This window comes from Rhizoctonia solani, chromosome 5 (genome assembly GCF_016906535.1).
Source record: "Rhizoctonia solani chromosome 5, complete sequence".
NCBI classification, from domain to species: domain Eukaryota; kingdom Fungi; phylum Basidiomycota; class Agaricomycetes; order Cantharellales; family Ceratobasidiaceae; genus Rhizoctonia; species Rhizoctonia solani.
Window position 1 is genome coordinate 1,786,809 of NC_057374.1, and position 16,722 is coordinate 1,803,530.

The 16,722-nt window shown below is 47.7% G+C and overlaps 4 protein-coding genes across 4 annotated transcripts; 2 read left to right on the forward strand and 2 right to left on the reverse strand.

The window, feature by feature from the left end:
• Positions 1–571: 571 nt before the first annotated feature.
• Positions 572–6,714, reverse strand: RhiXN_09375 (major facilitator superfamily transporter; the record flags this gene model as incomplete). The annotated part of the gene is made up of 19 exons (XM_043329191.1): positions 572–679; positions 739–1,458; positions 1,626–1,856; positions 1,915–2,232; positions 2,287–2,505; positions 4,475–4,658; positions 4,702–4,828; positions 4,888–4,971; positions 5,028–5,228; positions 5,288–5,463; positions 5,519–5,648; positions 5,699–5,889; positions 5,940–6,052; positions 6,109–6,177; positions 6,231–6,258; positions 6,314–6,375; positions 6,428–6,437; positions 6,492–6,587; positions 6,644–6,714. The coding sequence occupies 19 exons, from the start codon at positions 6,712–6,714 to the stop codon at positions 572–574; spliced, it is 3,138 nt and encodes a 1,045-aa protein (XP_043180637.1).
• A 2,647-nt stretch (positions 6,715–9,361) lies between these two features.
• Positions 9,362–12,754, forward strand: RhiXN_09376 (ribosomal protein L22p/L17e; the record flags this gene model as incomplete). Its single annotated transcript, XM_043329192.1, has 12 exons — positions 9,362–9,505; positions 9,566–9,696; positions 9,751–9,886; positions 9,933–9,980; positions 10,039–11,085; positions 11,791–11,863; positions 11,915–11,956; positions 12,016–12,087; positions 12,147–12,275; positions 12,328–12,455; positions 12,506–12,577; positions 12,632–12,754. 12 exons carry the CDS (start codon positions 9,362–9,364, stop codon positions 12,752–12,754), a joined length of 2,145 nt encoding a protein of 714 aa, XP_043180638.1.
• Positions 12,755–13,088: 334 nt separating this feature from the next.
• On the forward strand, positions 13,089–14,879 carry RhiXN_09377 (CaiB/baiF CoA-transferase family protein; the record flags this gene model as incomplete). Its single annotated transcript, XM_043329193.1, has 9 exons — positions 13,089–13,291; positions 13,366–13,550; positions 13,601–13,741; positions 13,789–13,867; positions 13,918–14,074; positions 14,146–14,295; positions 14,349–14,518; positions 14,569–14,761; positions 14,811–14,879. The coding sequence occupies 9 exons, from the start codon at positions 13,089–13,091 to the stop codon at positions 14,877–14,879; spliced, it is 1,347 nt and encodes a 448-aa protein (XP_043180639.1).
• A 402-nt stretch (positions 14,880–15,281) lies between these two features.
• On the reverse strand, positions 15,282–16,525 carry RhiXN_09378 (ornithine carbamoyltransferase; the record flags this gene model as incomplete). The annotated part of the gene is made up of 3 exons (XM_043329194.1): positions 15,282–15,968; positions 16,050–16,271; positions 16,388–16,525. 3 exons carry the CDS (start codon positions 16,523–16,525, stop codon positions 15,282–15,284), a joined length of 1,047 nt encoding a protein of 348 aa, XP_043180640.1.
• Between the last annotated feature and the right edge of the window lie 197 nt (positions 16,526–16,722).

Below are 16,722 nucleotides of genomic sequence, written 5' to 3' on the forward strand. Positions count from 1 at the left end.
CGAGCCTCACTTTAAATGGGCCTCCCTGCCGAGCACATACATATGAGAGCTTGGTAAAGGCACGAACTTTGGTGCTCGCATATGGGCTACTCCCACAAACCGCATATATCGACTAAGGTCCCCTAGAGACAAAACCCGTCTTTCCAAAAAGAAATCAAAGTGTATCTCTTCTTTTACTATATATTATACAAAGCCGTCTTATAGCCATATACTTCAAAATTCTCCGACCATCCATATCGCGGATCCTGTGCGTAGGGCGCAATCTTGCGTTCCCAAAAATGGTACCCGGCTCCAAAGCCCGTGGGCCGGACCGGGCGAGCTTGTCGGCTCCAATACCCGAGAGCGCCCGTCTGACCTGCCTCTACATTTTGTACCAATTTGCTCAGAATGACGTTGCCACCCATAGCCAGCGAGAACGAATACCACATATATTTACCAAAAAAGAAAGCCTACTCACAAAACAAGAAGAAAAAAATGAGCTAACCATACAGCATCCACAGATGTCACAAAGATACAGTCTCCAGCAAAGCAACATTATTATCCCCCAAAGATTATAACAGATTCGAGAATTTTAGGCGAGCGTCGCAGATCGTTTGCATACATGTTTCCCCCCATTGTTAGCTTCCACTCTGCACTCTCGCGAGCACCAGGCTTCGCTGCATCGGGGACAACATGGGTACTAATTTATCATGATTAGCTCGGTCCAGATCTGGGCGAACCAATGTTATTTGGACTTACGTTATCTCCCTTTTTCCCACAATTCAGACACATCGACTTGCTCTTCAGCTTTGAGCCTCTCTCCAATGCAGCTAATACAGGATCCATTTTTGGCAGCGGGAGTTTGCTACGACCCAATCCACTCGGTGTAGGCGGAGAAGTCACAGCAAACCGGGTCCCTGTCCGAACGCTAAGGTTGGCCGTTCCAGGCCGTAAACCTTCTCGGGGCAGTTGTCCTGTGTTTTCCTTCCCTTTCCCCTTTCCATCAGTCGAGCTGGATGTCGTGCGAGATAGCGTTGCTCTTTGTGGAGAACTGGGCGCAGTCGCAGAATATCTATTTTCGGGTAAAAGTGGCTCTCTCCGCCGTGAACGAACTTGCAGATCTTCAGCAAGCGAGTCTAGAGTCCCCCAGGCGGATCCCGAAGATCCCGTAATAAAAGAGCCAGACGGTGTCGGGCTCTCTCCAGCCCGGAAATCACGGGATAAAGACAAAGTAGCAGGTGATTTCGGAGAAAGGGCGCCCAGAGAGCGAACAGAGGAGAACGAACGCAAGGATGAATGAGACATCAGAGAAGCGGCTCGGATCGTGTCTGGCGCTGGAACCGAGCGGCAATATGAGGCGCTATGGGAGATATGGGAGATATGGAAGGTGTGTCGTATTTCGGAAAGGGAGTAAAACCAAGAGCTCCTCCACCTTGATATGGGGCGCTGATGATGAGAGATCGGGAAGGCTCTGTCAGGCTGTGGGGCGGATTACAGTTAATCAATTGACTCCGCAACAAATTTGATGCTTGTGTATCTTCCTCGGCTGAAGATATCTAAGAATAGCGGTGTGAATACGCACGGCTCGGGGCATGAATGAATGACAGACTTACGACAAACTTCAAGCACAAAGTCCAGTAGCTCACCGTAGAGCTAGAGGTATCATAGTCACTTTGTAATATGGATAAGAGCTGTGCTGAGACCTTAGTAATGAACGGAAGGATGTTTTCGACTAGTTGGCTTTGAGCAAGGCCGAAGCGGGACAGAACAGTCACAAAGTCTTGGCCGACGTCAGGCAACGACAAATCATATGGCGCGCTGGTAGAACTTAGCAGACCCGAAACAAATATACCTGCAATGCCACCCACGAGGTTTGTCTGGGGAACGGAAGGTCAATCTAGGGGTTGGAAGCTACGAACATCACGTCAGACGTACAATTGAGTTCTCCAGATCGGGATCGTCTAGTGATAGGCAATGACGCCCTCTGGTCTCGAAAGAAGGCGCAAATCCCGAGTCGGATATGGTGTCTAGCGAGTGTGTGGAGCCAGAGCGGGATTGAGCTGACAAGGGGGAGTGCTGGGTGGACGATAGCTGGGAACAAGCGACAGTGCCAAGGCCAAGACAACACCAGAACAGGGCCTCCTTAGCAGAGTCCAAGTCCAGGCCCTTGCGCGCGAGAGTCTGATACTGCCCCAGGCAATGGGAAACTTGTTCTTTTGGCGAGCAGTGTGTTACGCTGGAACGTTGACTAGGCTACGAAAGGGTTCAATCAGCTGATAAGCAAATACAAATAGCCAGTGGGCGTACTGTAGAACGACCTGACGCTTGAGAACAAGTATCGTTGAATCCTCCCATGGTGGTACGAGGTGAATATATAGCAGAACTGTGTGTTGGAAGCCCAGTTTTTAGCCTGGTGATGTCATGATGTCCCTGAACAAAGTGTTCGACAGAAGATGGCGCAGCAAGTACAGCCATACAGGTTACAGGTGGTGGCGGGGGAGTGGGGAGGGAAATGTCCAGTTCACACTGTGGGACAGCGCGGCCGAGGTTTTATATAAAGGGAGTTATCCTGCGGCAGAATACAAGAACCAGAATGTGCACCAGATGTCAATTTTCGAGAAGCATAAAACGATAATCTGGATATTATATACCCCCGTATGCTGGCCGAATGGAGCGAGAGTCTGTGGCAGCCAGGTATCTGGTACTGGGGAAGTTCCAGTCGTGGAGGAGCGAGATGAGGGGGTACCTGATGTCAGGGTGCACCCACCCGTCGAGATCCCAAAGCCCGCCAAGTCCATCAGTCACATGACTTGGTTCGAGCAACCACGTTCTCAAAGAGCGACAGAAATTCGTGTATTTATAGCGCCGTGGGCGTCTTCTGAACTATTCTCGAGTCTGGAGTCTGCGACCCTGGCTTTCTAGGGCCTATATACGACGGTTCTGTACATAATTCTCGACTGGTCAGATTTCCTGGTCGTGTGCACACTAATGACTAAGCAGCTATGGAACCCATTCTGGGACCACACCAATTCCAGCTCTCGGGCCTCGAACCGCAACGTCCATCAACCTTTGATTCTTCGAATTTATTACCCCGTCCAGTCGTTTTATTGCTTGGCGAACGTGGGCCATTCGCGTAATTTGATTGGTGGAATTTCTGGTACACTGTCGGCAAGCCTCGTGCTATGACACCAACCATTACGCCCACTTTTAGCGTTTGGTGGGCCGAAACGATCGGTGACTAGATGACCGTCATCCGATTTTTTTTTTTGCCTCCGTGGAAATGCTTGTGCTAATTAATTAAGGTGGCGCTCGCTAAAAAAAAAAAAAGGTGCATACATTGGTCACATTTCATGTCTGGGGGAACGTGGGTTGGTATAATCACGCACAAGGTACAACGTAGACATGTGTCTGCCGAGATTGATCCACTTATCATAGTTGCATTCATTCTCTAACCCCGCATCTGCCACAAAGTTCGTCTTGGGTCCAAACTTGGTTGATACGTTTCGTTAGAGTCTTCCCAGGCACGAACAGACCAGGTAGCTTCCGGATCTACAGTCGGCCCCATACGACTTGCGATCCCGGCTCATTGCCTGATGCAGTCAACCGTTTGGCATATGGGCCCAAGCCACAACACGAGGGATAGTCGAAAGGAAGCAGCGGCGGCAGGCCTCCTATTGATAAACCACTTGCTTGTGGTCCAGTGGTACGGTAGGTCGGCGTTCTTTCGAATTCAGTCAAGAAAGTGTACAGGGACAAGCCGTGCCGTAATCATACTGGCCAGATTTGGTACGAGGAGTGTTTTACCGACGAAGATCACTGAAATCCATCGAGAGACTCGAGATAGGGATACGTAGGCCTTCACCTTAAATCAAGACTAGTGCATGATTACGAGCGGCTATAATTAGAGTGTCGTATCATATTACCCAAGCTGACATACAATCAGATATCTACTTTAAGGTGGTTCCGCATGCCTTTACTTTGGCTAGTCGGTAAGGTTTTATGGTGCACGCGACACAAAAATACATAACGTTATCACTCCGCAGGGCTCTTCATCCCGATTCCATTAGAACCTCAAATCCGGAGTAACATTGCATGCCAAATAAAACCGGTCCGCTGCACCCACGAGCCGACACAAGTGTTCGAGGCTTTCCCTCAATCACATCACATTCCAGCTTCAGAAAGGAACAACGACCCAATAGAACAGCATGTCGCGTGACGCGTATTTCCCGCGACTTGAATGGATACTTGCCCACGGTCGCTCATGGCTCGTATCCCAAAAGAGTGAATTGTAGAGTTAGCTCCCATGATAGAACCCGTACAACCACAACCTGAGTGTTTCTGACAATTTATGGACTATGGGCGTACTCAACGTGTATCCAACCCTCAAGCACGTTTGGAACTACAAGAGTTCCCGTTTGGATAAAGTTTGTTACTCAGTTACACGAGCTTTCGCGGGACCCTACCAATGGGTACTATAATAACTTACAATACTTACAATAGATCGCCGAGCCTCCGAAAAGGCGAATTTCGAGCAATAGAATGAGACAAATCCGCGTTTGTATTGCGCAATATATTTTAAGAAGACAACGAGATATGCCGCGAGACTACCGATTACAACACCCACAGTCGACTTCCCTCGGGTAACTTTTTGTTCCTCCAAGCGTATAACGTACGCAACCCTGTGAAGATACACATCCCGAGGAGCAGAATAGCAAAATTTACCATATGTCCTTTTTGTCGACTTTAATATCCGTGCCGGGTAATGGAACCCTGAAAGATGACTCACCTGTGAAATAACGAGGACTTTCGTTTGATTTGTATATCCACACGCCGATAATTTGACCTGGACCTGCGATTTTGTGGGGTCAAGGGCCAGAATACACATTGCTATCTGATAGAACCACATACCGGCAAACGATAATGCCAAGCCGAGCGCCAGTCCGGCGGCTCCAGTTGTACGCAGATTAGATGATAGCCATCCTAATGAGGGCGCTGGAAAGTGGCATGATTCGTAAATGAAATTACTTTAGAAACAGCAGGACACCTACCAACGCAGGCAAACGAACTTGCTGTAGCGAGACATAGTACGCCGTAACGAGCTTTGAACGCTGTAGCTGGCAAAAGCGCTTCCACGAGGAAAGAAATGCTGGCGACAAACATGCAGCAAGTGGATACCAAACTACGTATATTGTGTCGGTCTCCGAACCATGCGCATACCAATGTAACAACGTAAGCACAGGCGTACGGTGCTGCGGCCGAAGTATCAGTTATACTAATCGGATAAATATTCCACGCAAACACAACTCACGGACTGTAAAAAGTTGCGCCTCAAGGCCCGAGTAGCCGAGCCCGGAAACAATGGTCGGGAGAAATAGAGACAGCGAGCTCAGCGGAATTGCCGTGCAAAGGTACCCAATGTAATGTCCGTATAAGCGCCAATCTTTGAGCGTTTCTTTGGCCTCAGCCCAGGTGAAATGTGAGCCCCTGTATAAGAGTTGAGACCATTAGTTTCGATTGGATAAGTTGTATGCGCGCGTACTGGGTGGAGGCAAGTCCTTTGAGACGACCAACTGCAAGCGCTCGTTCCTCTTCCGACAGCCAAGTGACCGTCTCCGGAAAGTCTGGAAAGAAAAGAAACACAAACAACGAGGAAGCAACACTCGGAATCCCTGCGCAGCTCGTGATTAACCAATCGTATGAGATATGTACTGCGACATACCTTCGAGGATGAACAGCCATCTCCATCCCTCGATTCCTCGGACCATGTTCATATGCCCTACTCCATATGCGATCGCTCCTCCAAATGCGCCTGCTAAAGTAGCTGATGCCCAAACCAAAGCTATACGGAGACTACGCTCTTCCGGGCGGTACCAAAAAGTAAACAAGTAGATAAGGCCCGGAAACAACCCTCTGTTACGAAATTGGATGAGACTGTCAGCTATTCTGAAAAAATTACTTACGCTTCTGCAGCACCCAAAAGGAATCGCACAACCGTCAGTCCAGCATAATTCTGTACAGCACCCAGGATCATCGTCATAGAGCCCCATAAAAACATTAACAATGCAATCCAACGCTAAAAGAGGCGTCAGCCCCAAGGTCGACTAAAGAGAAACACATTAGGAAACTCACAGAAGGACGAAAGACCTTTAAGAAGTAGTTTGAAGGTGTCTCAAAGACCGTGTATGCGATGAGAAATGTCTATGTTATCGCGTGAATTAGCATGTCGTTCAGAGCCACTAAGAATATCGCACCTGCAAGGCGATCAGGTACTGATAGTTCCTGTTGGATAGCCTTACGTCAATCATGCATCTGGATCATTGAAGGGCATACGTACGTCAGACCAAGCGTCTTCATCAAGGAGTGTCCCGTTGCGTCGTTGAGTAATCGAGCATTTCCCTATTAAAATCTCAGTTGGCCGACTCTGGTGTACCAAAATAATCGTGCTCACAATATTTGATCTGAGGTCGAACGAGTCATTGGTCAGCCTCAAGTTGAAAGGGAGAAGAGCTCACCGATCCAAAAAGCACAGCAGATAGATAACGATCGACGCGGGTAGAATCTTTAAATCAATCTTCCATACCAATCGGCGTTCGTCTGCTTTGTTGTGCCTACAAAATCTTGTTATTGAAAATGCCCTGTTAGTCGATAAAGAGCAAAGACATACGCTGGGCCGTCGATAGATGCCGAATCGACGTATCGCTCGACATCCACCTTTTCACTGGACGAGTCCTTCATGGTGATTGTTTGAAAAAATTTCCAAGCTGGGGCTTGAGTCCAGCAGCCGCTAGGTGAGACTTGCCGGTTTATATTCACAAAGGCGGAAATTTCTTCGATACTATCATCTGTAATACATATCTTAGCTGGGGTTCTGCTAAGCGAATGGCTTGGTAGGCTGAATCTAATACTTGAGGCACAAGATCCAAGTGATGTATACAGGGTGTACGGGGTGATAAATTTCACACAGATTCCAGGCTGACCTCATGCGTGTCAGTAATTACGCTGGTAATTTAATTCAAGACTAGCTCAACTAGCTTTAAGACCAGTTTCATGACTTATAACTTGTGATTACATTATCCTGCAGATCAATGAACAGCTTTGGGACCGGCCCCATACAATAGTTGCCTCCATAGAGAGTACACGTTGTAACGTTAAATCCTCTTCATTGCGGCCCAGAAGCCCGTTGCTGGATCATAGTCTAACGAAACGCCAATTACAAGTTGGTTATTAATAATCAAATACGTCAACTCTTTGTCGATCGGAACTTTGTGGAAGAGTTGATAAGGCTGCTGCCAATTGAATTTGAGCTCTTCGTAACTATTGCTGAATGAGTATTTGAGGATATCTGTCAAGAGGCAACTTAGGAAGTTCAAAAAGTAAGCCGAGACTCTAAAACTGAGCTGAAAGATACAAAGATGGTATCAGAGTTACAACGTTAATTGGATCTATTACAAGGGGCTATCCAGGCCTAGGTGTGGGCGAGAAGAATCAGAGGCCTTAAGTTGGAGTCAGCGGAGACACGAGCGCAAGCTTAAGCAAAGGATTACCTACGGGGGCCCAGAAACCCTAGAGCACTCCGGTTTTGGGAACCTCGTTAGGATCCGACAGATCTGGATTGCTCACCGAGTAATTGGGAACACTCCATCCGTCATGCCGAACTCTCTGGAGTGCTCGCCGACAATAGCGAGTCCCATGGCGCTCCCGAGATTTTCGGGGCCTCGTAGAGATAGGGATTATATGTATATACATGATCACGTGACATACATTAAGTCTCAATTCTGTTTCTGAGTTGTATTGGGCTATTTCGTGAGGCCTAGCGGGTTGATCAATCCTTGACGACCCAATTTGGAGTAATAGCAATAGATAAGCTGGTGCCTAAGCGATTGGCAATGAATTTACTGATCGGTAGAAACGTGCTTGCTATTTAGAGTAGCAGATCAAACTTGGCCGAGCTAATACTTGATTCCGATCAAATATGTACAAAAGTCCAAACTGAAAAGTACCATTGAGTACACACAAGCATTCAAAATATGGACTATCAGAAAAATAAGACAGACGAGTCGGCCCTCACCGTCCAGTCTTGCACACACTGAGTGCCACAGTGCGCCGTTGCGTATCGTTCTTGAACCACTTATCACTCTGCAAAGTCATGAGAGCTGGTTTTGGATGCCCGCCCGCGAGCCAGTTTCGCGATCAGGCATCCCTGGTCCACTCTCGCTGCTTCGCGATTGCGGGGATTCCCCAGACCTCACCATCCTCTGGCGTCTGTCCGACTCACGTGACGGCCATCCCTGCTCCTTGGTCAAGTACTGCGTGTGATGCCCCTGCGCGTTACGGCCCACATGTCCACGTATTCATTAATCTATAGTGTCGGACTATGTGGGGTTTCTGTTTTCTAGCTTTTCCTTCAGTCAGAAGGTAGTGTGGTTTGTTGTCGAATTCGACTGGTGTCATCAATCTGGCTGTCCGAACCGCGGGTTTACTCACGTATTCATGCCCCACTCCCCGTCTACGTTCTGCAAATCTATTAGACCTCCCACCTGATCAGCATTCGGATGATGACGTGTATCCATCCATATATAGCTGATCTATAGGTTAAATTGTCTAGTAGTTTGGGCTACGAGCACCGGAGGCCAAGTTGTATTCTATTTCATTTTTACAACTAAAAAGAGGCCTCTTTGTTTCTATGTGGCGACATATATTTGGGAACCAAATACCATATCTATAAATGCACTAATGGTTACATGTCCATGCTATCCACGGTACTGAGAGTGGAGTTCAGCAAGCAGTTCGGGGTACGCCAAGACAATAATGACGTTAATGGTGTAGTGGAAATGGCCGTGGCCACATCAACTAACTCTCACTTGCGCTCTGCAATCCGGGGTGTACAACACAATACTCAAGAAGCTCTCCTGCTTTGGGAAAGACTGGATCTTTGCGGATTTTTTTGTCTGCCCTCGTTTTTATTCTCTGTTGGGCAACGAAAGCGTCCTGTTTACGCGAATTTCGTCATATAGCAATATTTAAGTTAACAATAGATAGCAATGAAATTAAGTTGCTATTGGTTACAAACCTCTGTCTTATCCATACCAATTATGTACACTACTGAACCTTCCTTTATCTGACAACAAAGGCTTCGATGTGTTTTTGTCATCAAATATAGAAAGGTCCCTTTTTGCATTCCGCCTAGGGCGGTGCCTGAGTAGTCTGGTTACAGCACACGGGCTATATCCATCCTTTTTCTTGCATTGGTTGATCGCACTAATTGTCTAAACGGGATAAATCACACAGCAGCTATTTATACCTGCATACGTCTGAACTCTGTTGACCACCCCGCTTTCTGATTGATCTTAAGCTTACACCATAATCGAACCAGTTGCACACCATGGTTGCTCGAGGCTCCAAAATTCGTAGTGTAGCTTGGGATAGGCTCAGAGGATCACTGCAGATTTTGAAAAACACCACAAGCATATTCCCACAGCTTTCTTCTGCCATTAGCTCGCTACTATCGTGTTTGGATGAATTTGAGGTAAGTAAGTGTGGCGGTGCGTCTCGGAGGGGTTTGTAAATAAAAGCTTTCCTCTTGCAGGCAGCGGCACGAAGTCGCCAGGATTTTGAGGACCTTGCCACTGAGCTGGCCACGCTAAGCGATACTCTAAACCAGTATATACATGGGCCTTCATCTATATTTATGTCCGGTTCTGTAAAGAGCATCTCTATGTGAGTTTCTTGTGCATGTTCACATCATATTGCACGCAATAACTATTTTTACAGTTCTATTGAAAATCAAGCAAAGGAAGTCAGGGAGAGACTGTCGCGCGGGAAGAAAGGGGGTATACGGGGTATCCAAGAAGATGAAGAACTGCTAAGGTATTATCGACGGATCCAGACACTATTCCGGCAACTACAGGTAAGAGTGTTGCTATTATTTATGACGAAAATCTAACCAATCATAGACAAACGCGAACTCAAATACGTGGAAGATCGCGAATGAACACTTGGCGGTGAGTTAATGCTGATTTCTTCATATTTGACTCATGAAGAACTCAAACGATCTCGTAGAATACGAGGCTAGAGAGCTTGAACCCAGTCAAGCAAGCTGTATATGATTCGGGCCTATCGACTGAAATCAACCGTCGAGGCTGTACCGAAGGAACACGCACAAGAGTACTAGGGAATCTTGATCACTGGCAAATCGATCATACATCTCAACCTATACTCTGGATGAATGGCATGGCAGGAACAGGCAAGACCGCCATCGCATGGACCTTCTGTGAGCGACTCGAAAAGCGCAACCTTTTGGCGGCCAACTTTTTCTGTACTCACAGTTCGGCGGAATGTGGGCGTGTGACGCGTATTGTGCCGACTATTGCGTATCAGCTCGCTCGATATTCGATTCCGTACCGGTCCACATTGTGCAAGGTCCTAGCGGAAACTCCAGATATTGGATCGAAGAAAATACCCATCCAATTTGAACGATTGCTGAAAGAACCGCTACAGCAAGTGAAGGATGCAATCCCCGAACATCTCGTCGTTGTAATAGACGCATTAGACGAATGCGAAGACCGTAACGGGGTTAAACTCTTCCTTGAAATGCTTTTCCGACATGCTCCGCAACTACCACTGAAGTTCTTGGTTACAGGACGACCTGTGCCTGATATATACGGAAAAATGATGGACCCGTCACGTCCTCGAGAGATCATGTCTCTGCATGAAGTGGAGAACTCGGTAGTACGAAACGACATTGAACTGTACTTCAAGGAACAGTTGGCATCCATGGCCCTCAGCTCAGTCGAGATATCGCAGCTCGTAGAACGCTCTGGCGCTCTGTTCGTATATGCGTCTAATCTTGTGGACTATGTTCAATCTGGCAAACGATCAGGTGGCTCCCATAAACGACTGCAGTCCCTGTTTGGCACGGTGCCTGGGCCACCGAAATCACATTTGCAAGTCGATGCACTATACAAAGCAGTGCTAGAATCAGCTCTTAACGAAGACGAGCGAGAAAGCGATGAAAGGGCGGAAACATTAGCAGCACTCCGTGTTGTGCTGTCTGCTCACAAGCCAATCGGTTTGGAGGAAATCGCGTCTTTGTCGGGAATCGGGGATGTGCGACGAACACGCTTGGCGCTTCTACCTCTATGGTCAATACTCTATCAGGGAAAGGAGACAGGGCTTGTATCAACACTGCACCCGTCATTTACTGAGTTTTTGTCTAACAAAGAGCGATCCGGGCCGTATTTCTGTGATGGAATTGAATATGGTCGGTCCGTGTATTCCGTCTCATAAATATTCTCCGCTACACCCTTCCAACGACTTGTTTTAATATTTCGATTTTTCTCATGAGCACTATCATAAATTCGTTTCACTTTTTCATGTTTTTGAAACTGCCTCAACTGTTCTCAGGAATCCAATTAAATCTCTCCTGCGATGTAATACAGTTAGATTACAGTACCATATATGCGCTTGTTTTTACAACTTGCTTGACCATAGATCAACGGGTTCAAAAGAAGAGAGGAGCATTTTATGGAACCAAGGTGACACCAAGTGCCGATCGATTTATAGCCCGAGCTGCTTTGAAATGAAGTCCTGGTCGTCTTTCCGATACGTTCACCTTTTTCCGAACCGGGTAATACGCTTACAATAAGTAAAATATTGGCTATCGCATGAGTACAGCACCGCTTTATCCAGCTCTCAATAGTGGTATGAACCAGTCAAGCCGATGATTATGTCTAAAACTACTCTACCTTCGTTGGAAGGCAAGATTGGAGCTTGTTAGTTCCACGCCACTCCCATCACGTGTCAGAGATTCAGGGGTTGCCGCACTCTGATGTATCGGATGCAAATTCTTCCGTCCCCGACGCCCCTCAAGACAACGACAAAATGGGTGAGTAGAACAATAGGCAGGAATTTCTTGGGTTAATTTGGGTAAATGTAGTTCGCTACGCCTCCGCCGCCCTTGCAACCAACCCGGAGAAGAGTACGTACTAGGGATGGAAATGCGGGACAGATTGAGGATCTAAGTATTTTATTTAATAGCCGCCCGTGCTCGCGGCGAGTACCTCCGCACCCACTTCAAGAACATGCGCGAGGTTGCGGCTGCCTTGACTGGTGAGATATATTATACTAACTTATTCTCGATAAATTTGTTCAATGAGCGATAATTCCAGGTCTCAAGCTCACCAAGGCCTATACATATCTTGACAACGTGAAAGATCACAAGCAGGTGATCCCCTTCCGCAGGTTTGCTGGTGGTGTTGGACGTGCATCTCAAGCAAAGGAGTTCGGTGCTACTCAGGGTGCGTGTCTTAGATAGAAACTTGGCATCTTTGGCTAAAAGTGGTTTACAAGGTCGCTGGCCTGAGAAGTCCATCCGTTTCATTCTCCGCCTTTTGAAGAATGCCGAATCCAATGCGGATGCGAAGAACCTTGAGCTTGAGGAGCTTATCATCAAGAACATCGTTGTTCAACAGGCTCCTGTGCGTATATGATTTGTCAAAGTCTGAAAGATGCCAACCCGCCCTATTAGAAAACCCGCCGCCGCACTTACCGTGCCCACGGTCGCATTAACCCCTACCAGGGTCACCCTGCCCACGTCGAGGTAATGGCAAATACTACAGATCACTAGTATTAAGCTAATTGTGGTCTTTTAAAGATTATCCTTTCGGCTGCTGAGGAAGAGGTAGAGAGGAACAAGGAGAAGGATGATATTTCCAAGATCGTCGCTCCCAATCGCCGTTTGCTCGCTCGCCGACGAATTGAGGCTTCCCGGGCATAAACTCATTAATGAATGAATGGGGGGCAAGTGTTGCATTCCATCTATTCTTTTGCACCGCTGTACCATGTCCAACAACTTGCACTCCGGTTTATGTGAGCCTATATGCACCCATGTTTATGCACGTACTTTTAGCTTTTTTGTGTTGGTGGATCATGTGAGAGGAGGGATCAAATAAAACTTGAAATTAAGCCGACCGGCAACTGCAAATCAACCGTTTCCGATCGAGCTTATTTATACCCTCGACTGTCACTCAGGTGCACCCCGTGAGGCCGTCATAAAACATTATCGAACCTACGCGCTCGATTGGTCTTTCAACGAGTTCGTTCCCACTACCATGATCTCTCGCCAGTTAATCACACGAACCTCAGTTTCTTCGTTTCGTATCACGTCCTTTCTCGCAACTAGGCGAATACATCGGGATGCATCGATTCCAGTACAACCAGAGGGGATGCCTCCACCCCTAAGGGGAATCCGCGTGGTTGACCTTACTCGTGTTTTGGCCGGACCTACAGCAACCATGCTCCTTGCAGACCTCGGGTGCGTTTAAATCCATATAGGACCCATTATTCTCAACAAACCGACCAAAAATGCGAATTATTTGGGGATTTTAGGGCAGATGTTATCAAGATCGAAGAAGTGAAACGAGGGGATGATACTCGGTCCTGGAGTCCCCCTTCTGCACCTGTTCTGGAAACTCAACCCTCGAATGCCGTCCATCTTCCACCAGAATCGGCCTATTTCTTAGCTACTAACCGAAACAAGCGGAGTATTACAGTCAACTTTAAGGACCCAAGGGGTAAGCTTGTATCCATTTTAGTACTCTTACCTAAATCTAACAGCTCACAGGACTAGATATTGTATATGACTTGATTCGAAAAGCTGATGTGCTAGTTGAGAATTTTATATCCGGTAAGCTAGCGAGCATGGGGCTTGGGTGGGAGGACTGTAAGAAGATAAACGAGAAGCTTGTTTATGCTTCGATTACCGGTAAGTTATTCCTATTGCTTCGCGTCTACAAATCTAACCGTAGCTAGGCTACGGTCAGACGGGGCCGTATAGGCAAGCGGCAGGCTACGATGTAGTTATCGAAGGAGAAGCTGGACTAATGCACATGTAAGCTCGCATCCTACGTCTCATATTACTCCTGACAAGTAGCTACTCAGAACTGGGGAACCAGATGGTCCGCCCTGCAAAGTTGGGGTCGCTGTGACGGATATTTCTACGGGCCTGTATGCCCATGGGGCGATTATGGCCGGTCTCTTGTCCAGACAGCAAACAGGAAAGGGTGTGTGGATTGACTGCAACCTGTTCGAGACTCAGGTGAGTCAAAGCCCAATTTCAGGCAGGTTGTAGGATTCCCAGGCTCTAATATATAATTTACTGCACGGCAGATCGCGGGTCTGGCGAACATCGCATCAAACTACTTGATTGGAAATAAAGAGGCCTCACGACACGGAACTAGCCATCCGTCCATAGTCCCATATCAAGTCTTCCCGTGCAAAGATGGCTTTATTATGATTGGGGCGGGAAATGAAAAGCAGGTAAGGGTGTGGTCCAGGTCCAAATACCCTCAAGTCACTGACCAAAAGGACAGTTTGCTCTCCTGGCCGACAAGGTGTTGGGAAAACCCGAGCTGGCTATTGATGCTAAATTCTCCTCCAACGGACAAAGAGTAAAGAATCGTGCAGAGCTGGTTCAAATCATTACGGATACTCTCATGGAGAAAAATAGGGATCACTGGTTAGAGAAATTCCAGGGCCTCGGGTTCGCCACATTTTTTTCAGAGCCTCTTGCATGTACTTACAAAATTCTAGTGTACCTCATGGTCCGATCAATAACATCGAACAAACCTTTGACCATCCACAAGCCAAAGCTCGAGGGGTTACGGTAGAGGTCGAACACCCAAGAGCAGGGAAGATCAAGATGGTTGCACCCGCGGTACACTACAACGGGAAACGAATGCCTATCACTAGACCGCCCCCCTACCTGTCGCAGCACACCGATGAGGTGAGACCCAACTAATGTCACAGTCAGAAAAGTAGTTGATTGTGTTTAGGTTCTGTCCAAGGACCTGGGATATTCGGCTGAACGAATCGCAGAGTTACGCAAAGAAAAAATTATTTAGCGAAAACAAAGTATATGTAGCATTCCAGGATGAGCCGCGGAGAGTGTTTAAATCCGACTGGGTTATGGTAAACCCGGTTTTATAGATATATGTGCCGAAGAGCTGTTGCGGCGTTTCCAAATCAAAATTACATGAGTGAATATAGGGCCTTTGTAAATTCGGGAATAAGGTGCAGCAAGACTGCTGCATTCAGACAGTTTAACTCTTTCGAAGCATGGCAAGACTTCAAATTCTTCGGGAGCACTAGCTGAATTTTGCCATACGATAGTGAATACGTCAATACGATTCGGACAAGGTCAGGTTGATTTGAGTAATCCCAGAAACAACCGAGGCGACTTCCGGCTCGATTTAATTCAAGACTAAATGCAATATGCTACTCAAAGCACCAACGCATACATCCACCTAATCATACGCGACCCTGGTCCCCACTCTCCCATCCTTCTCTGCCAACTCGACCATCAAGCCCGCAACACCAACGTCCTGAGCACCCACACCCACACTCTTGAACACCGTCACATCCCCCGCCTGCCTCACTCTCTCGATCGCCTTGGCCGCTTCGGAACCCTCGCGAACCAACGTGCCGATCTCGACCAGTTCATCCTCGGTGATACTGGCATCGATGAGCTCTCCCGACTCGACGAGACAGGACTTGGTTTCGTCTACGAGAATAAGGCGGCCGGCACGCTTGATAAGTCCCGGGTCGCTTTCGCGCATCGTGGACGTATAGGAGCCTATAAGATTCACATGCGCGCCTTGTTTAATCCATGCAGAGTCAAAGAGAGGCTGGGTGGACGATGTTGCGGTGCATATCACGTCCCCGTCTCGCACGGCCGGTTCGATGTTCTGGGCGCTCGATATGAGACCGTCGAGACGGAGGGATGGGAATTCCATGGTCAAGTCGGCAAGGAGTTCGGTGAACCTGTCGTTGAGGCTGCGATTGATGATTGTACAATGCGTGATGGACGGGTATGATTGGATAAAGAGACGGGCGTGGTGTTTGATTTGTAGACCTGCGCCGAAAAGAACGAGTCGGGCGGGGGATTTGGGGCCGACCAGGCGAGTAGCCAGAACCGAACCTGAAGTGAGAGTCTATAAGGCCAGTAAACAATTGTAATTTAGATTAAACTTGCCGGCTGCATTCCGGAGTGCAGTGAGTGCTCTCGAATTTACCACTGCACGGGCGGCACCGGTTTTCTCATCCAACACAAGTGTTGTCCCTGGGATCCCGCCCCCACCACCAGTACGAGGCACAGAAACGACCTTGATTGCAGAATGGATCGTGGAAGACTCGAATATAGGTTCAGGAAGTCGGCATGGCATGTACAGTGTAGCATGTTCGGGTGATAAAGTCGTCAGGCGCGGAGGCTGCTGGACTCGGTCGTGTTCGTCCGTCTGAGTACAGAATCAGCATCATAATCCCGAGTACCATGATATGCAGATCTTAAGTCACACTCATCGAGACGGTAATCGGGAACGCTTCAATGCCAGTAAGCTTGAATGCTACTCACAACTCCCTCGCCAATCTCCGAACCAGACACCATCTCGAACATCTGGGACATGCATTGCACGAGCTCCCCAGGATTGAGGGCGGTACGTATCAAGTGCTGCACATCACCCGCGGACAATATCAGTAACTCGGATTTCATTGTCTCTCGATCGACGAATGATGGTTCAAATGAAAGTGGTGACTTTATCTCGGAAAAGTCACGTGCCGTCCGTAGATCAATCTATGATATAATCTTACTTGATTTGCGCAAAATACCAGCGCAAAGAAAATCTAAAGAGAAGAGCGCCGTCTAATTACACAGGCTCCATTTTATCCATACAAACGGGTAATACTATG